Source organism: Chroicocephalus ridibundus, chromosome 5, assembly GCF_963924245.1.
Source record: "Chroicocephalus ridibundus chromosome 5, bChrRid1.1, whole genome shotgun sequence".
Classification (NCBI taxonomy): domain Eukaryota; kingdom Metazoa; phylum Chordata; class Aves; order Charadriiformes; family Laridae; genus Chroicocephalus; species Chroicocephalus ridibundus.
The window spans coordinates 11,609,923-11,635,400 of NC_086288.1; the positions used below are offsets into that span (position 1 = coordinate 11,609,923).

Sequence of the window (25,478 nt, forward strand, 5' to 3'; positions counted from 1 at the left end):
CGTGTTCTTAAAAGGGCCAAACCCAAGCAAAGCTTATTTAACGCAAACTGAGCATTCGTTCTGTTTTGTTGTTGTTTTTTTTTTCTAGTGAATTCCAAAATTATGCTATATTAGATGATGGCATTGAGAAATATACCACTTCATCTCAGTCATTATATGCCAGGTACGTACAAAAGAAAGGCCAGAGTAGGAAACCCTTGCACATGGCAGAGTTTGGCTCGGTGGGCAGCGTGGATTGCCAGACAACTCCCATCTCGCACACCCGGGCAGCACCGGTTCTTTTCCCAGGAATCAAGACTGGCTCTGCATTTACCACAGCTGTTTGAGAGGAGTGGGGTGTTTTACATATTGTTACATTTTCTGTTCTGACTCGTTGCTATTTGCCAATAAAAACAATTCTACCATTCTTAGGCCATTCTAATTAAGTACAAACCTCAGCGTGACTGACTTAACCTTTCTTCTGGCGGCGATTTTCAGTAGAAAAATATTATCATTTTGTTCCAACCTGTATGTATTCTGATCATTAGTTCTTGAGGTAAATACCTGACATTTCCACTAATGTCAAAGAGGAGAGTGTATTTGTGTAGTAAAACTAAGTTCAATAAAGGTAAGATCAGAGCCACAGTATTTCCAGAAATAGGGTTTGACTGGTGGTGGCTTGTAACAAGAAAACAGAACTAGTTCCATTGATCATAATGGAAAAAGTGTTCACAACACCCAAAGATGAGAAAAAGAAGTCACGTGAAGCTTTATTAATAAATGAAGACTATTTATTACTTCAAGTGTTAATGGTAAAAAAAATTCAGCACAGCTGTTGCATTTAAAAAAGTGAAACTACATTAAGTACTATGTTTCTAGTTCAGTAAACAGATGAACCCGATGTCCTTTAATGACATAATAGTTGAGCATTATACAGTACATCTTATGAAGACCCGTAAATTAAAGAACTACTTTTTAAATTTAGTGATTACAAAAATTCTGCATTCACAGCTTTAGCTTCTTTTTTCTTCCACGACCATCAGGAGTACCATCCATTTTGCGCTTCTGTGCCTGTAAGGTAAGTTTTCAGCAAGTTATTGTGATACAAAAAGACTGTAAGCAAGCAATGCGTTTTAAGTCAAAGCAGATGGAGATGAGTGACACCCTAGCAGCTTGAAAATGTGATAAATTGCAAATGTTGTAATATGACAGATACGCACATCCTCCTCAGGATAGCTGTGGGGTTTTTCTATTCTTCCAATTCTGAAGGGAATGATTTTATAGAGGTAAAAAGTGTATAGAAGCAAATAAGGATGTTTTCAAGCTGCCTATTTATGAAATGGTATTTCTGAATACCTTTTTAAATATTCTGTGCATAGTTCTAAAAAAATTTATTAATCCATCACTCCTAACTTTACTGATTTCTGCACATCTGCAAAGTAAGTTGTGCTTTCAGTTTTTGATATGACAGCTTTAGGCAACAACAACTCAAACAAATCTAGGCAAGAAAATGGGTAAAGTTGGTATTTCCTTTACAAAACAGGCCTGTGTGTTTAGCAATACTTGGACTTCAGTCAGCAAAGGGAGCAGTTGAGCATACGTGCTGCTTTCCCAAATCTAGCTCTAGAAGCCAGTTCCCCGGCCAACTCCCCATACCAGGAAAGTGACGGCCAACGGCAGAGGAAACAAAGAGGAACACCTGAAAACAGACCCTGTAGCATTCTCAAAGTGGGACGAATGGTCTGCATCCCTCAGTGGTAAACATACAACTTCTTTAGGGATAAAAATAATCAAAATGCCAAATAAATCTCTGGTTTATTTTACCAGGGTGAACCTATACAGTGTACCAACTCAGTGATCCCAAACGTAACAAGTTTATCAGCTCCAAAGCATGTGAGCTACAATTTAGAACCTAAACTTATTTGACATCCACAACTGGACTAGCTGAATGACAGCGTGAACTTGAAGCAGCTCTTGACATTGCCCTATAAGTTTTTTGTTGTTGTTTTTAAATAACTTTAGATATCACATGTTCTAGACAATTAGGAAAGCACCCCATCTTCAAATGAGCTTTTCCACAGAAATAACATTTTAAATCTTACCGAAGATGGTTTTGGTCCACGTTTCTTCTTTTCTGCCTTTTCCTTTTCTTCCAGTTCCATGTTTTCTCTTTCAATCAGGGTGATTAAAGTATTGCATCTCCTTTGCAGCTCCTAAATGGCACAACATAGCCACTCATTACATTAGGCAGCCACTTCATGTAAAAATCATCTTAGAAATGCCTGTAAGTTTTTTGCTATAGCTTGGCAGAGCAAAAAAGGCCTGCAATAGTTTGTGATAGTTACTGGCTGGATTCACTGGAATGGATTTGATCGCAGATGTTTGCTTTCTCGAGTATGTTTGTATTTAACTCAAATTGAGGTTCATTTTGAAAAACAGTATCTTGGAATTTCGAATTTCTCCTCCCATCAAACTTTTTAGTTTACTGCATTTGCCACGCACTATAGGTGCTGGGAAGTCTATAAAAATGTAATGTATTGTGTACATGTGCATACCTCAGCATTTCGGAAGCTATTTAATTAGCCTGGTGTATAACTGTGTTGTGCCAGGCATTCATGAACAAAAAGCAAAACAGGTTAATACATACCATGGCAGTTCTGGACTTGAGAAACCAGTCAAATCTGAATTGCGGGGAGTTTCGGATACACTGTCTTAATTCATCATAGACATTTTCTTTATCAAATCCTAGCTTGTGAAGCATACAGATCAGAAAGCGATCCTCCTCTTCAGTGTAATTCTTCCCTTTATTAGTACCATATGATATTCTCAGCTGGTGGAAAGGGGCTTTGTATCTGCCAATCTAAACAAAACATAAAAGATCATATAAAACTAAGAAATAGTTCAAAATTAGTACGGAACTGTTTTCTATGAAAGCAGTACATTGCATGAATACAGGCAGATGAACACCACCGATTTAGAAAACAAGATCTTTTATGATCTCTAGTGCTAAGCCACCACATGTACGGAACTGGGAGTTCTAGACGGTGCATTTACCAACGCCATCTAAACTGGTAAATTGTGGGTTAGACAACAGACAGCTTTTTCTGTGATCTTTTGATTAATGGCAATGATCCTTTTTAATATGCAAAACCTCAGGAATAGTCCAAGTAAGAGTAACAAGGTATACGAGACTGTAGCACACGGTTCAGCTGCATTCTGGCTAATTGAGTCAGACGCCGTTCTTCCCCTGACTTCCTACAAGAGAGAACTAACTAGTCAACCCCGAAGTGGGGGGAAAATTCTGATACACTGTCTTCATTTACTGCAAATCTGTTCGTTATGAAACCCTGGTTGGTGAAACACATCAGGATGAAAGCCTCCTCTGCTTGGTAAGTCTTCCCTTTTTTAAGTGCACTAAATACATACATATATATGTGTGTGTGTGTATATAACATATATATAACCAGAATATATATTTGTTAAAAATATGTATGTATAAATATATATACATTTTTCAGTTACACAGGGCCAAAAAAAATTTCTGCTTCTTCAAAAAGCATGTAGTTAGTTGGGAGCGTGTTATATGGCACTGTGAACTGACTGTCCTATGATAAAGAGGATTGTTACGAACACCGGGTTAGGCCGTACCTGGAGCTCTCATCGTGGCTGTCAGCCAGGACAGCGCTGCCATAGAATGGAAAAGCTATAGGAAGCAACTGCTGAGGAATATGCAAAAGAGGCAAATTCCATGCCCAACCTGTTGTTTTCACCCTTTAGTAACACTGGCCAGACGTAAGAGTGCCGCATCTCGCCTCACTGGCACAGGGAAATAAAAGAAGCAAGAAACACAGCAGATAGATACCTTTGTATCAAGTGCTTTTTTTATGCTGATTCGTCTCTGAATTCTGGCTTCTCCTCTCTCTATCTGAGCCATGATCTTCTCTATGTCTTGGAGTTCATTGCATCTTTCCCAGAACACAGCTAAGAAAAGAACAATTGATTAGGTTCTTATCATGCATTTCAAAAGTTAGGGGGTTTGTACCTTAAAAAAAAAGATGTTGCTTCCTTTTACCAGAACTTGCTGCTGTATAAAAATAGGCCTGCCTTTACCTGATAAGGAACCTTCACTTCCCCTATCGCCTGTTGCAGTATTACAAATGCTATTTGAAGGGGGCAGATAGAGGGGTTCTCAGTTTAAATGAGGTGCGATACGGGCCAGAAAGGTTTTTGGTAGCCAAGCTCCTTCTCAAAGAAAACGTCTTAAAATGGAAACTGATACAACAGAACAGCAATCCGTTTTTACAGAGGGAAGCTGGAGGGTAACTGAGTAGCCAAAGACAAGGGCAAGTGTCTAAAAGACAATTAGGTGTTTAAATAAAACTGTTTTTTAAAATATTTTTTCACATCTGTAAGCTGCTATATACCTTTAAAAATTTAGCCCCGGGACCTTGCAACTGCACTGCAGTAGGAAACACTTCCGAGACATCAGAGGTAAGCAGCCAAGTGGACCTGGGTTACGAAACCCAATAGCCATTGTATATTCAGACACAAAATGCTTACCGTAGCCCACTCTTGACGAGGATGGGGAAAGAAAGGTGTAAAGATTCAAGATAACTACTGGTTAGTGAATGCAAGGAAAAGTAAAACTTCAGTTAAGCGTTGTTTCTCGCATTTCTTTTTGCAAAAATTAACAAGAATTGAAGACAGCACTATCCAGTTAGATTTAGGATATATTAAAGTGAGTCAGTAACAGTTTATATGCACATTTTATTACAGCTTGAATTATGCAGGGGCTAAACATGGTAAAACCTGGATCAGTAGATCCCAAATCCATCAGTACAATTCTACCCTGAAAGCCTTCAAGAGTCGTTTAAGAAATTGTCAGAAGATGGTACCGTGTTCGTAGGCAGTTCACAGCAGGAAAGCAGCACTCGAGATGACAGACTCAGAGAGCTGACTGCTTCACAAGCAACTCACCTGAATACTCTATGACTTCCTCCGGGGTTTTTCCTTCTACTTCCCGCGCTATATTTTCAATGTCGTCACGGCCCCACTTCTCATTAGCTTTGATGAACTGGTTAAAATCTCTCTTGTTCCAGTTAGTGAATCCCTGTAAAGCAATCAGAAGGAAACATTGCCCAGAAGTTCAGGATTTGTCTCTCTCTAAATTTGTTTCAACAGATTTCTTTAAAATTGTCTGTAACACTTCCATCATTCCAACAATATTAAACCTCTGCTTTCTCTGCAGTCACTCCATCTAAATAAATACTGCATAATGATTAGCGCGTGGCCTCTGACTACCTACTAGTTTCGGATAAGAGTCTTCAGCTTGTAAATTAATGACTCCTACCAATAGCCTCTGAAAGAGAGCGCGGGATCACTTTTTAAGAAGAAAAATCCCTCAAGTGAAGCAGTAGTCTCTATAATGGTTCTGTTTTGTCAAAAAGGCCCACCAAATGCCATCAGCCATTTTCCTTGGTCACTCTCCCTCAGAAGGCGACCTTGTCCTCTAGTTCCATGCCCCCAAAAATACCCCATGAAAATACAATACCCAAAAAAGGTGTAACGGGCAGTAATCTGTTTAAAATTTAAATGTACATGCTACCTAATTATATTCCTATTCAGCTCATATCCTCTTTAAGAGAGGGACACTGCTGCTACCAGGCAGTTTAGGAAACCCGACCCCTTCACCCTGCAGGACTCACTTCCACGTGGGAGTGATGGGCTGGCAGCAGATGATACACTTTAAATAATGTGGAAAGTAGCTCATCCAGCTGTGCAGCGAGTCTGCAAGGCCCCACGGCTGAGGGAAGATGTCCCAGCCTGCAGTCAATGCAAGCTTGGGAAGCCAGGCTCTGACACCGGGCTAGGTCTTACTCTTCAGGCTTAAAACACGCAGAACGTAGGTCAGATTCAGTAGGAGCCGAGTGCACTGATTTGGTGCACGTTCTTCAAAGGCATCCAGGCCCACAACAAACCTAATGCTAACCTTTTCAGTCAGAACCAAAGTGTGCAGCTGTGTTAACTGCGGCATGTGTGAATCAACACAAGAGATGTGCCTGTAACACTGTAAAACACAAAGCAAGCTTCAGCTGGTTTCAGTTTTGCTAAAGACCCAACTATACCTGGGTTAGAAGCTTCTCTTTTTCTTCTAGTTCTTCATCATTAAGAGGTTCAGCCTCATCAATCTTAAGCTGCTCTTCCTTTTGTGCTTGGGCTGCATTTGGCAAATCAGGATTACGAGGTACCTGAAAGGTTTCCCATTTTGTAAAATTTTATTACTTTTTCACAGATAATTGCTAATCATCACTTTTCTGTTAGTATAATCTAATCATTTGTTCAGCTCAACATAATTTTCTTTCATTTAAATTAGCATGAAAGGCAGACCAAGTACATAGTCTCTGCTGCAATGCACGAATTCCTCAATTACCTTGTACCCAATTGTTTTCCTGTAGTAGAGAATCTCCTTTTCCAATAGTTCAAACAGGCGCGGAGGGAAGAACTGAAAGTCCTGTACATTTGGCTGTTTTGGAGGCCGTGGTGCCTGAAATAAATACACACAAAGTTTGTATTTGACTCCCTTTCACATCCAATAATCTGACTTCAAGTTTATGAGGAAAAAAAGCACTTTATTTTTACAAAAATGCACTGTTTTAACCAAAAAAAGGCCACACCATGCCAGAGACAATGAAGACAACTCCAACCATGAAGAATTCTAAAAGCGAACACCCTGTGAGAAAAGGGCAGTGGGTCTGTTGGGAGGAGGAGGCCGGGGAAAGAGTCACACGTGCATCCCCTTCAACAACGCTCAGGTGTTGTGAGCAGCAGTAAGGAAATATTCCACAGGTAAGGAAAGTTCACAGCCGCTTAAAGAAAAATAAAATAAGGAACACCTTGGTTTTACCCTCCCAATGTCTTAGAAATTTCATCCCGCTCTTACATTTTTCTCACAGAAGTTTGTCTCATGTGCTTTGGATTTTTCTAAATTTAAATTGCCTCCCCACTTTATAAAAGCGAACGGAGCACTTTTTATGAATAAAGACCAATTTCTCACTTTCAGCTTTAACCATTTGCCACGCACACTTGAACAATTTATATTTTTTTAATTAGTCGACTCACCTTGGGTGCTTTTGGCTCGCTGACTCGAAGAGCCTCTCTGAAGTAAGCATCCACAGCGTAATTGGCTTTTCTTTCTCGTTTAGGTGGTTCAATCCACTCTGTAAATGCCATCTATAAAAACAAATCCCACCACCCCAAAAAATATTAAGACTAAGCCTTGCAAAACGTTCAGACCAGCTACAAGTTTTATGTAAAACTAGGTTTAAATCTACTTCATTAGATAAGTAATAAAACTTATACGCTATTTTCATGCATTATATTGTATTTTAACCAACACTTCTTAAATAAATGTGGTTCAATCATACAACTTAGTGCTTTACTCCAAAAGAAATTTAAACATTACCTTCTGTTTTTCTCTGTAGTCTTCCCCTTCGAAATTATACACACTGGACTCCGTATCCATTGTGAAATTCCTAAGTGAGCTTTCACCCATCTTTGAAAGTTTTTCGTTCATTTCCGCAGTCTTGGAAGAAGAGTAGCAATTTTGAAAGGTACTTCGTTATAAACCATCTCATTTACAACAGCAGAAAAACCAAACAATTGACCAATATGAAAACCCTCAATAGGAACAACCCCTATTCTCCCAGTTACAATCAAGTTATCATCCAGGGATATACTATCTATACCATCAAATTGAAGACTACAGGTGGGTTTCTGCTTTTTTCAAAACGTTATCTCACCTTCTTTGCACCTCTTTCCAAAATGTGATCAATATCTTCATCTGTAATCTCACTCTCCTTGGAGGCAAACACGTGCGTTGCTCCATGCCTAATCATTTGCAGCATTTCATCCTTCCCAAGTTTATTCAGGTTTTGATCCACCAGCCTTCCTGAAGACAAAAGCATTGGAGGATAGCAACTAACCGAATAGTTCACATTAAGGAAGGAGCACTACATGATTTGTCTCCCCCTTACATTTCAAAGTTAAAGCTATATCCTCTCAGTAAAGGAAATTCCCAATGAAGGGAGGGGAAAAAAAAGAGGAAAAAAAACCCCAAAGCCAGCAAAATCTAGCCAGGGACCACATACATTTGCTTTATGATACATGAATTGTGTTCAACACACATCATTTTGGATGTGAGGTCTTCCAGATAAGCTTTGTTATGGTGCATGTTTTCACAGTTTCTAGACACATGCAGACACATGTGCAGACGCGTGCAAACCTTATTGAATCCTTTTTTCAGAAATAAAGTTACCGATTCCAATCAAGTCAACCAAGAAGGTTACACATTGTCATCGCTTCTCCCCGTCTGTTAAAAAAAGGCAAGGCATTCTCCAATGCAAGAATTTCTACAGTTCAAAGAAGTTGAGTGCTTTAAATAAAAAAAAAAAAAAAAACAAACAAAAACCTGACTATATTCGCTTTAAATAAAAAAACCCACAAACCTGACTACATGCACTTGTACATATGTATGACTAGGGAGGTAATCAAAAAGTTAGTGAGGAAAAGCCTATCCCTACAGTAAAATAAATTTTCCAGTAGATCAGGCCTTTGCACTCTTATCTTCAGAGTCTGGCTGAAGCAAAAGCAACATTCCCACTAATTCTAATTAGTTGATTTCACCATGGTTTACGAGTTGTAAAAAAAAGAAGAGAATCACATCATATCTACAAACAAATTGCCTTCATATACTTGCCTTGCTGAATGACTATGGAATCTAGCCGGAGTTTCATTTCTGCACGTTCCACTATTCTTTCTTCCACTGTATTGTCTGTGATAAACCTGAACACTCGAACAGTCTTTGTTTGGCCAATTCTGTGTGCTCGATCCTAGGCAAAAAAACAAGTAAGAAAAAAATTCAGTACTTGGTTTCCAGTCTGACTATATAAGTAGTCTTCAATTTTGATTAGCTTCAACATACAAATATACAAAACAGAATAGCACGGGTTAGTTAAATCGTTAGAGACAGGCAGTTATAATGACTACCCACAATAACACGTTATCTGCATTGCAAGTTTTAGGGTGTTTTTTTTCAATAACATCAACAGTGCATATGTCTCTAGATGCCGTAACTAAAACCAGTGTGCGTTTGGGTTTGGTTTTTTGTTAAATCACACAGGGGAGAAGACTGGATGCTTCTGACCTTATGTAACCTTCTGTAAAAACTCAAATTATTTAAGAAATTATCTCTGTACTGACCAAAAGGTACCTTTCTCAAACTTGTTCAGTTGTGCCATGAATAGTTCAAGAAACACAAGGCACCACCTCACCTGACTGGCAAATCATTAACCCCTGTAAGAATTAGTGCTCTGACCATACACCTTTAGAGGTAGCTGGAACTGTCTCGCTTTAGCTTCCAGACATCGGTTCCATCATTCTTTTGAAATTATTTTTTGCTAGACTATTTGAGAACCTATAGCTTAACTGAAATAATTAAAATTAAATTTCCAAGTTTTGTCACTGAAAGGCCTCATTTGTCAAAAAAAACCACTGGTAGTTTTTAAATAGCTTTACTCTCTTATTTGGTAAGTAGTGACACTTCACACTACTCCCTAGGTTGCAGTCACATGCAAATCTACCTAAAAAAAATAAATTAAAGACAGTTGGTAAAGGAGCTTGCTCACTTACCACCACCAAAGCAGACTTTGGAAAGTTTAATTCAGCGTTTCTTTGTCTCATTTCCAAGGTCCATCAGAGAACATAAACACATTCATCTCTACTCCCCACAGAAATAAAGCTTTATAGTTTTGGGATTGACACATACCATGCTAGATCTTTTCTTTTTTTGGAACAAAACAGGCTATTCTCATTAAATACTGCTAAGAGTACTGTAGCATGCACTCAGCATTTCCCACTGCATAAATATCCCAATATATCCCAAATATATATCCCAAATGCGACGAAAGGTTCCACGGAGCGGAAGCTACACTGGAACTGAAAATCAGTCTTAAAAGTACTGCTCCTGTCCTAAACCAAGAAAACCACCAATTCATTTTGGAAATACTGTATCATGCTACACACACATTTCTAGCAAAGTTCTATGAGAAAGAGAAGAAAAAACCCAACATGCAATTTCCATCTGGATTCTTACCATGGCCTGGAGATCGACTTGTGGATTCCAGTCTGAATCATACAGAATTACAACATCAGCAGTAGCCAAATTGATTCCAAGACCTCCTGCCCGTGTACTCAACATGAACACAAATTTTGAGCTACCAGGTTCATTATATGCATTAATAGATGCCTAAATAAATAAAAGGAACATATATTAGTTGAACTAAATATTTCACAAGTACTATTTTTCTTAAATGAAATACTTGAAATTTTAAATACCTGTCTCTCGTCATGTGGTGTTTGTCCATCCAGTCTACAATACTCATAATTTCGCCACATACAGTAATCTTCCAAGATATCTAGCACTCTGGTCATCTGACTGAAGATTAAGACTCTCGAACCTGTTTGGGTAAAAAGCTTCCTTATGTTTTCACCAAAACTGAAGATTTACCCAACTCTGCAAGTTTACATTACCAGAAAGGGAAGGAGGGCAGTTCCATATACTAGGAAGAAAAGTAGTTAGAATTTCAGAACCCGCTATATAACACAGGGCTGCAGCTGCAGATGGCACGGCAGCCGTGTGGGCCGTAGCTGCCTCCCGGGGCTAAACCACAACTTTTTGGAGGCCAATGCGGGGCTCGAAGGGTTCCAGGTAACGACAGATGTGACTGGAGCGTGCTAGACCAAATTCATGGCTGCTACAGCTGTTTGGCTACCAATTGGCAGGCTCCTGTGCTTGCCATGGGGCTTCCTTGCCTTACTATATACTGGAGTCTAGTTAGCGGCTGCCTTTTTGCTTTTGTTTTCTGTTGTACTCCTTATCAAAACGTTGCCAGGCGCAGCAGAGTAAGATGACAACACAAATATAAAAACATCAAGGAGTATAAAGAATGAAATTTTGAAGTATTTGGTTTGGATTTAAGACCACTAGAAATAAAGTAAGTTCTTCTTAAAGACTTGTCAGTTTACTTAACCTGCCAAGAACAACCTCCAAAAAATATCCAGTAATTTATACAGATACACACAACCATTTCCAACCTAGTTGAGATTTAAGTATAACGTAGAATATTACAAAGCTTCCGCTTGCCCCGATATTCTCCTAGCATGATTTTTTTGTCCTTTGGACTCAAGGTCTAGTATGACCTCTCTTTTGTTTAAGATGATCATATGATTTAAGACCAGGCCAATTTTAATTGCCACATCTCAACAAAAAGCCTAATAGTAGAAAGAAACCAAGATAAAAAAAGCACTGTAACCACTGAATTCCTCTTTTGTAGTCTTATAATGACGCATATCGCCACAGTTGCTTGAATGATACCTGGATACAAAAATACCGGTTACTTTTGTATTACCTAAGGCTGAGGTTGGGACTTAAGTTTTACTTTTCTGCAATGTCTCCCCAGTCACAAACTTTCCTCCACTCCTTTAGCCAAGTTACTTCCGTAAGCATACTCATTAAAATAATGCGCTAAAATTTATTCCAGAATCAAAAATTCTGTGGCGACTGAGTTTTACAGTAATGTATTCCAGAGCTATGTCCCTACTATCAAATACATTTAAAGTAACTGAGTGTTCCCCAATGTTTGTGTGCCTTAAAGAATTCACTCAGGTGCTGCCCAAAATCATATCCAGCAAGAAAGACCAACATTTCGCAAAGGATTTGACTTTAATCCCATGTGAAGACCTTAAATCTGAAATGGTATTCCACGGCAAATCAAAGGGGTGGCTGAAACGCCACAGGATTACAGTCCAAACAGCTAATAATGCTAAGAAAGAAAATCTAAAGCCCAGACCAACTGCTGTTTCTGCCATCTCAATTTAGCCATAATGGACTATTGATCCCATTATTTACGAAGGCACTTCACAAACTGTTTTTGCATCAACCATTTAAGACACTGTGCTTGACAAGCTGGTATCATGCCAGAAACCAACAATAATCCTGCCTAAAGTCTGCTGGTTTTCGCTCAGAATGCACGGAACATTAAGAAGCACCTACTTTCATTTTTAATCGCTGAACCAAGCAACTCTCAAACACCACCACTGAGACGCATACCTTGTTCTTTCAACTTCGGTAGCAATTTGTCCAGTACTACCATTTTGCCACTGTTGGTGACCAAATGCATATCTGTCGTGTAAGGTGGACCAGGTTCTGCCCCATCAAAGAGATACGGATGATTGCAGCATTTTCGCAGCTGCATGAGGATATTCAACAGTCTCATTTTGTCCAGCTTCCCAGCTGAATTCAATATATCTATGTCCTTCATTAAGATTCGTGTATACCTACATCAAAGACAGAAAAACTTTTGTAACTCAAATGAAATCGGCCTTTCTTTAAATGATAAATATAGTCAAAAGCTCACACTCCCCCCTCAATCAGGTAACTCTCCCTGATACGCATGGTTTTGTCATCACGAAAGTGTCACAAGGGAATATGTATGAGTTGGGAGTACATCAGAAGGAATTAAATCAAGTTCCACACAATAATCAAGTCACAAGCAGCACATTCCTTCTGAGCCTTAATCAAGTACGTGAATTACCATTCTCGCTGCATTTTGCTGAGACCCACATAAATTTTAACCTCCTTCTTTGGAGGCAAGCTTTTCTCCACATCAGCCTTAATGCGACGTAGAAGGAATGGTCGTAGCACCTGAAAGAGATTGCATCGTTAAACGTATTTTAGAAACTGAAACACTGAACAGGTCAACAGACAGAAGCGGTGCAGATGCTCTCTGTCATAAATGCTCAAACACCAGAACTATTACCAGACCATCTGAAAAAGCAAACTATATGGACAGATTATTATACACGGGAATATACATGTACCATCTTTGGAAGACTCAAAAATTAGGCAAAAAAATCATCTTTCAGCTGGCTCCATGCCTCCTGATTCTTTTTTGGTTTTCCTTGACTGAGATATTTATAGTCTCTTCATAGACAATATTTTTAATGTAAGCATTTCAGAACCCTGAAAGCCAGAACCATCGACCCTTCTCTCCCCTCCAAAACAGCTTCCTTTTCAAGAAACAGACTGTCTTCTGAGCTTCACCAACCTATTCTGAAAGTCTACGATAGTCTCTGGAATAAGCTATCTTAGCCTAATATTCTGTCATTAGAAGAATTATTTAGAGCCTAGCTTAGATAAACGTTAACACATACACAAAAAGCAGAAAGACTTACCATATGGAGACGTTCCACCAACTTTTGATCCCCTAGACAATTGTTTGTATCAAACCATGAATCAAAGTCCTGTATCAACAAAATCACTGGTATGTAAGAGGTTACCTTTCAAGGTGCAATGTCATTACAATGATGAATAAATACAACTCAACTGATTCTTACGTAGGCAGTAAATAAAAGAACAAATTACCCACTTTGGTCTATTTTTATGGAAACCTCTATAACACAGCATCTTCCAAAACAAACCTCAAAACCTACATACCATTGGAAGGAGGGGGAAAAAAATTAAAAAAAAATCAATATGCGAGTCCTTTTCTGTCGAAAAAGATTCACTTTTATCACTCCATTGGAAAAATTCCATCCAGAAGAAGTTTACTACTGCAGCATTTGATGAAAAATGGAAAAGTAAAATTTTGGTATAATGCACCACAAGGCTTCCCTTTCTACAGATGTTACACTCCCAGTGCATCAAAACAGTTAAGCCCATGCTTCACTTTGTGAAGTCTATTCCTCATTATATAGCATCTCCCAACTCGCAGGGAAGAAGTCTTAGGTAAACAATAAGGTAACTTACAGTTGAACGTAAGAACAAAGTTAGTTGGTTTAGCCATCAGAATGTTTAAACCTAGTTTGAAATGCAGCAGCGATCACCTTCCCATTGTGATTTTAAATAACTCTTGTATCTGCTAAGCTCGTAACAGCCCTTAAAAAAAGGCCACGCTGAGAAAAACAGTCTACCCTACTGTACTTCACAGTTCTCGAAACATTTCTAACGGCCAATCCACCATTATCAAAAACTAATACTGGTAACTACACATGGTCAAACCCAGCAAAGTTAATTTAATTTGATTAGCAGAAATGAGAACTTACTTCAGAGGAGTTAAAGACATCTGGCAAAAGGAAGTTAAGAAGCGCCCAGAGTTCGTGTAAGTTGTTCTGAAGTGGTGTTCCAGTTAACAGCAGCCGATTTGTAGTCTTGAATTCCCTCACAATTTCTGATAACTGAAGGACATTAAGACATAAGCAAATATAAAAATATTACTAGTCCCCACACCACCACTTCATAACTCACACAAATCCCTCTCTTTAGTGAAAGTATAAATTACCTTTGATTTTTCATTTTTAATCCTGTGGGCTTCATCTATAACTAGATATCTCCAGTTAAACTTTTTGAATACTGACTTCTCTTTGATAAGCATTTCATATGATGTTACGCAGACATCCCATTCTCCAGGCAACAACACATCTCTGACAAAGGCAGCCTAGACAACAAGGTGACAGTTAGTTACTGAGGCTTTGTCAAATCTAAACCGAAAAGAACACGCTACTGCTGTTAAAATTTTAAAACAATGTTGCTAATAAACTGGAAAGAAAAGATAAAATTAATTATAGAGGCAATATAACACACAACCATTGTAAAGCTTGACAATTTTGTCAGTGCTGAAGCTGCCTAAAACTCTTGGGATAGAGCAGAGAAGGGATTTCAGCTCTAACTTCTGGCTTTGGAAACTGCAGACGACTACCCTACACACATGAGGTTTTCAGTAGCTGAACTATAAGATCAGAACTCAAAATTAATTTTTGGTAGGTTTGCTTTGGGGTTTTTTTTAAGTTTAGAAAAAGGTAGCGTTTGAATATTTATTTGGCTAACTGAACAACTTCTAGAACACCGACATCCAAGGTTAAAAGCAGACACAGTAATTAGTCAGAATTCAAAATACAGAGATGTATAAATGTCAAGAACTTAACTCATATACGCAAGAAACACAGTGAAGAAAGAATAAGAATTTTTGGATTCAAAAAAGATGCACTATAAAAATCACAAGATATCACACCTGGACCAATGACCTCCAGGCTATTTAAAGTTTCATCAATATTTTTCTATTCTCTAACCCAACAAACTGATAATAGAGCTAGATGCCCTTAAAATAAAAAAAAAAATCTGCTGACAAAGGCAGAAGTTTAATGGCACCAGTAATAATTCTTCCTTCCATAAATAAATGGGTAACTCCAGTTGACAAATCTACAGATGTGCCACCATATTCAATCTTTTTTAAGTTCTCTTTGCTGTGCTAAAAAAAAAAAAAGTAGCAAAGAATTGATATGGAAGTAATAAACCGAGAAGGACTGAAATATTAAGGCCAGAAGAGGCTGAACAATATTTTCTCTTTTAATTGACAACATTCAAGCCAAATAACCACTTTTTGCATACCACTTGTAACAACCAGCCCACTTTGCCCCCTCCAACATTAAGATGACAACTGCTTTCAGAACAGTTCCTTAGTGACACACCCCATAATCCTCTTAAGAACTGCTGCTACAAGCAATATGACGTACTGTACTACATAGAGCAGAACACAAATTACTTTTTTACAGATTTATATATTCATACAAATGACAGCACTTTACGTGAAACATTTTATTTTCCTATTTTAAGATTTGTAGGGTTTTGTTGGTCTACACGGTGTACTGTCTTCACCAAAGGAGAGAGAAAACCTCTCTCAAGGTCAAGAAATTATGAGTGTAAAGTGATGAAGCAATAGCTGGGCAACACACACGTGAATTCTAAGCTGGTTATATTTTAAGTAGGTAGCACTTGTTGGTCTTACTGTTTAACCACTACAAATCCAAGTAACATCCTTCCCTCTGAATGAAAGGTAAAGGACAGCAAGATTGCATGCTGGATTTACACGGGAAAAACAACTGCATCAAAACTTACTCGCTGGTCTTTGTCACCTATCAAACAAACTGCTCGAAGTGTAGGTACCCATCTCTTGAATTCATTCATCCAGTTATGTAGAGTAGACTTGGGAACTAACACCATGTGAGGACCAGGAATATTTCTGTAGTGTTTCATATATCCAAGAAGAGAAATTGTTTGCAGTGTCTTCCCAAGACCCTGTAAGAGATGTTAACGAGTCAGAAAAAAAATCTCACAGGAAACACCTTTAAAAAGCCCAACAGGGAGCTCTGAGTACAACATGGAAGACACAGCAGCCTGAACAAACGAGTGAGATATATTTAAGACAGTGCTACTCACAAAAGGCATCAAAATCTTGGTTTGGAAAAGCTTGCATGGCTTCCCACATTTAGTAAAAAAAAAAAAAAGTAACAGGAGTACCATTTCCAAACCTTGGATTACGAAGTTAGAATTTTGCCTTACCTTTCAAATAAGACAGCTCTTAGAAGTACCAGAAAACAGTATTTCATAAAATTTTGTTTTGAAGAGTAGGGTGTACTCAAATTATTTACTTAGAGGTCAATGAACTTTACAAGCTGGACATATGCATTCTCTTAAACTTGAAATAAAGTGAATAAATTAAGAACTCTGTAAGGAGGCTTTTACTGGCCACAACATGATGTCACTTCTTGTGAGAAGAAAGCCAAATGTGCATGTAAACAGCTGCATATGTCAAAGAAGAAAACAAATACTGAGCTTCTCTAGAAGTACTCTTAAGTGCTCTGTTCTTTGTTCAACAGAAATATCATTCATATCACTTAAATAATTAAAAAATATTATGACTCGAACATATGGGATTTAAGATACCCGAAAACCATCAGTGCAAGTTATTTTTGCTTCCAAAACTCAAGTCTTTGTCTTCAAAATAACCACATTCCACCTGGTGTAAGATGTGGAAAAGTGTTTGCAAGCTGTGTGAAAGGCATTAGTAAGTTCAAAAGGATTAAAATTTAAGAATGAATCCAAAAATATTTAAACGTAAATATTTAAACTCCTCAAGATGGATTTTGGAATACCACAAATCCAAGGTCTTACAAAGTTTCCCGGTTGTTTTTGTTAAAACAAGCCTGCTCCACTTAGAACAGTACTCAGCAAAAAAAACTTCCTCTATTCATAAGCACACATGTTGAATCTATATTCTGTATTATCCTTGATCTATTTCAAAATTAAACATGTTACTGAACAATAATTTAAATTCATTTGTCTCTAATTTATCTTTAAGAAGTTTTATTACACAAAAAAGAAATTACCAGAAGGCATGAGAAATGCAATATACTGAAATATAATTAGATTTTTGGGTTTTTTCTTATCTGCTCCTTATGAAAAACAGATACAACTAAAATCACTCAGAGGACAAAAACGTATCTGCTTGTCAAACTACTACAATTTCTTCTGCATTCATCCCTCCTCTTTCAGGGAAAAAGAATAAAAACAGAAGCAAAAGCTAACAGTGCTGGCTGAAACGTCAACGGTCACAGTGTGAAAAAAATTTTAACACAGCTCTCTAGCTACATCTCTTTCTGCATCATTTTTCCCAGAAAATTTCCCACTGGTGTAGCTCTTGCTGCTGAGATCAGTCCACACAGGACACTCATATCCTGTGTCTGTTTTATTCTAACAACAACAGGAAGTGTTCCCGCATTTGTTACTCTTTTCATACATGACACTCCCTTCATAAGGGCCACTTGAGAATACCATAACAAAATAGCTGCAATTTAGATAAAAAAAAATAGAGGACACCTCATTCTATAGAACAACTCCCCTCTATTAAATTTTATTTTTCTAAAGGTTGACAGATTCTCTTTTCGTATGCCTATTTCTATTTCTGTGTGGTTTATTTCAATTAAGACACCTGTGACACTTTTAACATTAGTGACTTCACACCTACTAGAAAAATAAGATTTGGCAAATTATATGTTGCATTTTGTGCTATTACAAAACCCATATATATAGCTGAACTAAAATCGTATTGTATCGCATGCGCTCACAAGTCCTCAGAAACATGGGCTATGTTCATACCATTTCATCTGCTAGGATGCCATTGATGCCGTTTTCATACAAAGAGATGAGCCAGTTCAATCCTCGAACCTGATAGTCACGCAGCTTTCCCCATTTAACATCTAAAAGACATGAAAGAATAGACTAAAAGATCTGTAAAAACTTACCCAAGCATTTCACCACCCCTTGCCTGCTAATTGACACCGATGATCTAAGCTATAGAACAAATTCAAGTAGTAAATTCCAAGGACAAGGCAGACTGGAGACAGCAACGTGTTAATTTTGTTTCTGCAAGCTGCTCCAATAGCTTTGTTTTCTGCAAAAACCCAAAATACATATAAATTCTAACTCTACCACAACCCCCCACATCAGAACACAGTTGAAAGTTAAAACAACAGAATACTGGATTCTCTCTTAAATGAGCTGGAAGCTGTTAAGTACTTTAAATTGTATCAGAAGATTGGTTACTTACGTAAAATTTGTAAGATGACAGACTTAAAAACAGGTAGCTCTTTCCTGGTAATTAAAGTATAGCAACTGGATTTCTGAAGGGTGAGACCCACTGGGCTATCTTTCTAGCCTGACAGAAAATAAACAGTGTCTCGCTAATACATTCTGTCCCATTAGACTGGTGCTGGATTTTTTTTTCCTCCTTCTCCTGTTCCCCAGAATTATTCACTGTCCTTGGGAAGGACATAAATAATCTTCATTTCAGACAATATTTTGAAGGAAAAGGACAGGGGGGAAAAAAACCAAATCAAACCAAAAACAAAAAAGAGGAAACATACATGATGGAGATTCTTCAAATCGAGTGCAGACATTGGTTGTCTTGGAGCTTTCTGTTAACAGCTCCTCGTCTTCCTCCTGCTCTGTTCTACGATGGCGGTAGCTGAAAAAGTACAAGAAAGTTAGTTAGTTTCTGACTCATCTGAAAAGATGTGAAACTGTTCCAAAATCAAATCTAACGTCATTGCAGTACAAAAACGCAAACGCACAAAGAAGCTTCTAGCAAGATTCTTCAAAAGAACTGGTGTTTAGCTGATCAACTGAAATGCTGCTTTTTAACTTTTTAGAGCCACTTAGTAAGGTGACTACATTGTTAGCAGGCTCAAATATTAAAGAAAAGTGACTAGAAAGGGATAAATTGTGTGCATCAGTACTGGCCTTTAACTACAAGACAGGGAATGACACTGTATTGGAGAGTTCTGGAACATCTGCCAAACACTAGATATACTGAGCCATATATGCTGTAATGAAGGCAATCCAAATTTCTAGACTTCTGAATCTCAGGCCGCCTGTAAGACACAGTCTACTGATGTTCTCTGTGAACTCTTACAACTTAAAGCCATGAATGCTCTACTTTTCTTCCCCCGCTTTTCTTCATGCTGGAAAACTTTTAATCATGATAGTGCTTTACCACCAACACAAAATTCTTACAACTCCTAGAATTCTTAAAGAACCCTCAACTTACAGGTGGGCAGTTGAAAAACATCACAATTATACAGCAGAAAACACACACCAAAACAGGACAAAAGACTAGCAAGTTTAACTTACGCTTCTAAAGTACAATAAAATCCATAATTACAGTACAAGCTGGCCTACATGACATCACTCACTCGCCAACTGACAGTAAATTCTGTTTCTCATCCTTCTTTATTCGTGGACGTCCAGGCTTCATTTTCAAAGGTGAAGTTGGAGTTTTCTGAGCAGCGGGCTGAATGAAATGAGCAAAAAGCTCAGTCTGCTTCAACAGATATTCAAATCTGTTTGCTCTGTCGGTTTGCTGTTGACAAGAAAAATTAAGTGGAACAAGTGTGAGATGTTTCAGTATGTATTCATTCAAAAGAAAAAGCTAACAAATGCTTTTTAAACAATATAGATTCACATTTCTTCATATACATACCTACAGTAAGACAGAAGAGATGATTTACGTCAACAATATAACTGTTGCTGAGAGATTCAATACTCTTTCATTGGGTCACGGCTAACCTTTGCTACGCAGTTGCAAGACAGACCTACGCTAAGACTGCAATCTGGCTTTGGCATAAGGACTGTGTGAGCATCACCAGACATGGCCAGAATTCGCTTAAGAACCATCTCCTATCAAAAGCGATAGTCCCACTTCCAGAAATTTAACCCCACCCAGCATGCACAGGATTCTTCAATGAACTCGTTTATCTCACTGACCTGGCAACAACTATTTTCTACTGCATTAGTTTCCTGCCTGCTCCATGAGATACACTACCTCACTATGGTGTCAGATAAGCAAAAGAGCTGGCATGAAAGGGGGCAGAAAGGACAGAAGAGCCCACAGCTGGAAGCCAGAACACCTACTTCAGCAGCAGAGACCTCTCAGATATGCTCAGCCTAACTTGTCTGACTGCCCCCTTTGATATGAGTTGCTGTTTCTGCTGTGCAGAAAAGATTACAGGAGACAATATTAGCATCTAAAAGGTTCAGTTCCTTTGAGACAGGTTTCATCTGGGATCAACACACCTTCCCAAGGCCACATCAAGACCTCAGAGCAGACAATCAAGACAGACAACAGTTCCAAGCTTAGCAGCAACCACTCTGACATTCTGCCAGCTGCCACAACATAACCTGGTATTTAGCAACTTGCACAGTTTCAGGAAGTCACTTTTCTTAGTAAAAAGGAACAGATGTTCCAGACTTCTGCAAGAGCAATGCCAGCTCTCTGAGTGTTCCCCTCTTTAAAGCAAGCAGTTCCTGCACTAAGTGAAAGACAGCAGGATAGAGTAGAAAGAGACCAAGAAAGAGATCCTGTATGTACCACAGAAGAGTCAGACTCACTCTAACTATAATCTAAAGCTTGATTGACATAGCTACAATTCATACCCACTGAATTAAGGTTTTCCTCTCTATTCTTCATAGTTTTGTTTGTTTCTTTGTTTACTTCGCAACAGTTTCTGAAGTTTAAACTAGGTAAGATCTTACTAATATCCAAATTGCTGACTCTTATTTTTTAAGTATTGTTTCACGGGTTGCGCGAAAGAGAAGTAGATGAGACGTAGAGTGCATTGCAAAAGTTTCCTCGTTCTAAAATTTTAGTGAGGAATCTTGTTCACGTTTTGGCGCTGCACACACATCCCCCTCATTTTCACTGTGCTTAAGGATATTCCTTTAAGAGACTAATAAACATCTGTATTTTTAAGACAGGACACAGACAAGAACAGTCTGTACTCTGCAACCTTGAGCTAGCCCTCTACCAACAGAGAAACTTTTCCTGTTTTCTTTTCCAGTGCATCTTCTGACTACTGCAACAGTAAAATACAATCCTCCTTGTAATCGTGCCTGTCTAGAGACCAGAAGAGAAAACTCCAAGTTCACTTCCTTCAGTTTGCCAGGAAGTAGCACAAAGCAATTAGCAGAAGACAACTGGGTTATTTTCAATGGCAAGAAGAAACAACACAGGAAGTAGCAAATTACAAAATTCGGTTTCACTTTCCTATGAAGAAATTCCACATGCAGTCACAGACACTGCAATTACGAACAGGAAGAAAGGAAAACAGGGAGCAGCAGATGGCTCCATCTCTTATATCCAGGATATAAAAACAAAAAATTAAGGAAAATAGTAAATTTTCTCCTATCTAACCCATGAAGCACAGAATCACCCATCTTCAAAATTCAAGCACTCTAACTAGAGCTTCACAAAGAACAATTAAACTTTAGACAAAGCTAACAAAATCCCTTTCAGCCTAGACAAAGTAAAAGGGTTGAGAAGTTGGCCAAGGTTTACCTTTCTTTTTACTGCTCCCCCCCCAAAACAGAAATTAATATACTTTTCCTACAAAGGACTGCTACTCCTGTAGTTCAAAAATAAGTTTGGAATATAAAAGCGATATAAAAAAGGTCCTAGACTTCAACTGATTCCATACACTGAGAAAGTAAGGCAGCAGCCATTTAAATACTTATGGGCACTTTCCTAGAGGATCCTTCCATTTCTGACTGAGAAAGTGACTACTCAACTCTTCACAACCTCCCTTGCCTACAGGAAGGACAACTCTACGGATAACTTCAAAAGCAAGTTGACAATTTTTTATTACATTTTTTTCCCCTAAGACATTTGAATATTTCCGATTATATCATTCTTCTAAATCTAGAGCACCTCAAAGCTGCTAGGACTATACTTCCTAGAAATAGCAAAACACATTAACAGTTATTCCCACAAATAACTGCAATGGAAATGGAGAAAGAGGAGAGGACCAGCAAACAAAATGATAAAAAGGAAAAGGGTCTGAGGGTTTTTTTTCTGCCTATGTTTTGGTTTCAAGTTACTTAAAGATTTTTGAATAACTAGACAAAGTTTTATAAATCATGTGAAGAGATTTCAAACAAGCAGAAAACTCAGTCTATTTTAAGCAACTGCATAAGTACTGGATAGCTGTACACATTTCCAAATAATACATACCATTTTCTCTTCGTACGTAGGATCTGCTTCCTGGATTTCTTTTTGTTTTCCTGGTGAGGCATCATCAAAAGATTCCTGAGATGAAAAAGAATTAGAAAAAAATTATTTTCTGAAAAAGGGAAGACACCCACGTAAAGGAGAGTAAGCTTGTTTCAAATTACTATCTATCCACATCAGATAGCACAGCCATCTTTTGCTGCTTTGATACAGTCAGCTTTCTATTACTTATTGTAAAATTACCTGGAGATGGATCAAAGATCCCTGCCAGCGGGTGAGGGACAGAGCTAGATCTCTGTAATCCGATTTAGCTCCATCATTAAAGCATCACATCAATATGAATGAGAGATACAGCTGTGGTCCAGGAGCTCGGCATGCCGCTTCTAGGGTGCCAAGCCAAAATCCTGCTAAAGTTGTACTGTGTAAGAACTAGCTCCAGTCCCAAAGCAAGAATAGTTTCAAGTTTTTTTCCTTTCTGCAGACTACCCCGATCCCTCATCGTTCTGTACCAAGGGAACAAGTCTAAATGAGAACCTGACTGCAGTTTTGTCCTGCAAGCAGAGTAGGAATTTAGACAAAATGCATTTTTCTCCTACTTAGTTTACCAAATCAAATAATTGTTGTTATCGCCAATAGTACCATTACTAACAGAAAAAAAAATTGGTTGGGTGGGGGCAGTCCTTCCTCATCCCCTTCTGGCCAAATCCTTGACATACTGCCTTCAATTATTCTTCAGATCAGGGCTTTTTTATCCTCTTCTCTCCTGTTATTAGGTTAACTCCTTCCCCATCACCTCCCACATGTAATTCCATCTTCTGTTCTTAAAACCAACCAAAAACAATACGATGATCCTTCTCTGGTAAACCACGCTACAGCAATATATTACAAAATCATTCTTGAAAGGGTGAGAAAAGGTAACAAACGAGATGCCTTCAAAATCATTATTAACCATGTGCTTAATTGAGCCTCATAAGAACTGAGCTAAATTCAGTCTTTACTGGCCAACGTAGAACAAAGGAACAGGAAAGTAAGAAACAACCTGAAACAAAGGCAGAAGAAACACGGGATGTTTGTGGGCGGGTGTTTCCTCACAAAACTGGTAGGTAAGGCGTGCAGAAACAGAAGAATCCTACCACAAATGTTTCATTCACCAGTCAAAATATAAAGAACTGAGCATAAAAAGTTACGGCTAAAGATCTTCTAAACTCATCCCCAAATCTTCTTGCTCATTTCCCACTGGATTTAGTCGACACCCACCTACCAGTCAGCACAAGCACAGGACCGTTTGAATTTCGGTATGAAATTCATCTTTCTCCTGAAACGCCTAACATGCGAAACACAGAAACGCAGCAGCGCGCCACCTGATCTTGTCACGTGCCATAAAGATGACAAAACCTCGCAATATAGCTGGAGAGCGAGAAAAGCAGTCTCTCGGACGACCGCGACCACCAAGAAGCTACTTCAACTGAAACGTCACTTTACGCAAGGTAATCCCTTCCCCACGCAAAAAGGAACTAACTTGGCAAGGCCGGAGAGAGCCCTCGCACACGGGCGCCTCAAAAGCACGCGTTTCACAGCCTCCATGCGCTTAGCCCCGGCCCGGAATTGCCCTATTTTTGCAGGTTCGAGCAGGACTTTATTACCCACAGTGCTTTGGCTACTTGCTCATCCGCGAAATATGGCATTTGCAAATTTATTTAGATCAAGTAGGCTTGACTGTGCGGCATGACTCAGAGTACAAAACACCCAGCGATGAAAGCAGGACCAACCAGTTCCCTCGTATCGTTAAAGAAACAATGCTGCGATAAAAAAACTGCATCTCCAGGCAATCACTCAAACCCCTTGAAATTTCTGGAATAAGCACCTGTTGCCAAAAAAAAACCCAAACCAAACCAAAAAAACAACGCCTCACTCCACAAAAAAAAAAGTTTTGAACAGCTTTGTAAGAGAGAAAAACGTTACTGTTTTTTAGAACACGGACATGCTTATCGCTGACGCAGGAAGCACCAACGATGGGAAGGCTTTCCAGGGAGGAAGGCGAGGAGAGAAAGGCCACTTGCGAGGAGCGGGCAAGGAGCCCGTCGAGATCTCTCGGAGGGGGGGGGGGGGAAGACGGCGGACGCCCCTCCACAACAGGAGGAGGAAGCGAAGGGGGCTCCCCCTGCCCGCCCGTCACCTCGCTTCGAAGATAAATAAATGAAGTGACCTGGCGGCGAGGCCTCCCCGTGTCCCCGCGGAGGAACGCGGCGGCCGTGTGCGGAGGTGGGGGGGGGAAGGGGAGAAGCGTGTGTGTGTGTGAAGCGGGGAAATGGGGTCCCGTCCCGTCCCCCCCACACACCCCCTGCCCCACCACCAGGCCGTTCCCCGGCCCCGCCGTCCTCCCCTCCCTCCCTCCCTCCGGGTCCCCCGGGCGCCCGGCACGGCCCCGCGCCCGCCCCTCCATTGTCTCCCGCGGCCCCACGCGGCCCGGGGACGCCCCACCGGCGCCGTCCCTCATGGCGGGCACCTGCCGCCACGCAGCCGGGAGCGTCCCCGGGGCCCAGCCGCGCCGAGCCGGGGAGAGGGGTCGGGGTGTGTGTGTGGGGGTCCCCGCCGGGGGAAAGCGCCTGACCTCCATTTCGGCGTCGCCGGCGGCGGAGGGCGCCGTCCCCGCGGCCTCGCTGCTGTTGGCGCCCGGAGGCGGCGCGGGCGGCTCGTCCGGTTGCGGCGGCGGCGGCGGCAGCGCCTGCTGCCCGGCGGACATGATCCCCGCCGCAGACAATGCTCTGCCGGCGCCCGGGCCCGAGCCCGGCTGGCTGCGCGCTGAGGGGGAAGGAGGCGGCCGCCCCGGTGCGTGCGTGTGTGTGAGGGGGTGCTCGGAGGCTAAGCAGCGCGCTGAGCCCGGTGCGCCGCCGCCGGCGGAGGCCCGTCCCCGCTGCCGCCCCGGCTTTCCCGGCGGGCGCCCACCAACCAGGAACCGAGCCGGCTCCCCGCTCTCGCGAGAGCCCGGCCTCCGGCGTGCGGCGCGGAACGGCGCGGCGGGGCCCAGTGCGCGGGCGCCGGCCG

The 25,478-nt window shown here is 40.1% G+C and overlaps 1 protein-coding gene across 1 annotated transcript; it reads right to left on the reverse strand.

Annotated features, from left to right (window-relative positions):
* Positions 1 to 748: 748 nt before the first annotated feature.
* Positions 749 to 25,478, reverse strand: SMARCA5 (SWI/SNF related, matrix associated, actin dependent regulator of chromatin, subfamily a, member 5). Its single transcript, XM_063336044.1, has 24 exons — positions 25,045 to 25,478; positions 22,437 to 22,511; positions 19,624 to 19,790; positions 18,796 to 18,896; positions 18,029 to 18,129; positions 15,989 to 16,168; positions 14,376 to 14,531; positions 14,140 to 14,271; positions 13,270 to 13,338; positions 12,630 to 12,739; positions 12,146 to 12,372; positions 10,372 to 10,493; positions 10,130 to 10,282; positions 8,735 to 8,867; positions 7,779 to 7,927; positions 7,442 to 7,561; positions 7,099 to 7,209; positions 6,410 to 6,523; positions 6,105 to 6,227; positions 4,957 to 5,089; positions 3,842 to 3,960; positions 2,627 to 2,839; positions 2,082 to 2,192; positions 749 to 1,050 (listed from the first exon to the last, which is right to left on the reverse strand). The coding sequence occupies exons 1-24, from the start codon at positions 25,174 to 25,176 to the stop codon at positions 985 to 987; spliced, it is 3,117 nt and encodes a 1,038-aa protein (XP_063192114.1). The 5' UTR covers positions 25,177 to 25,478; the 3' UTR covers positions 749 to 984.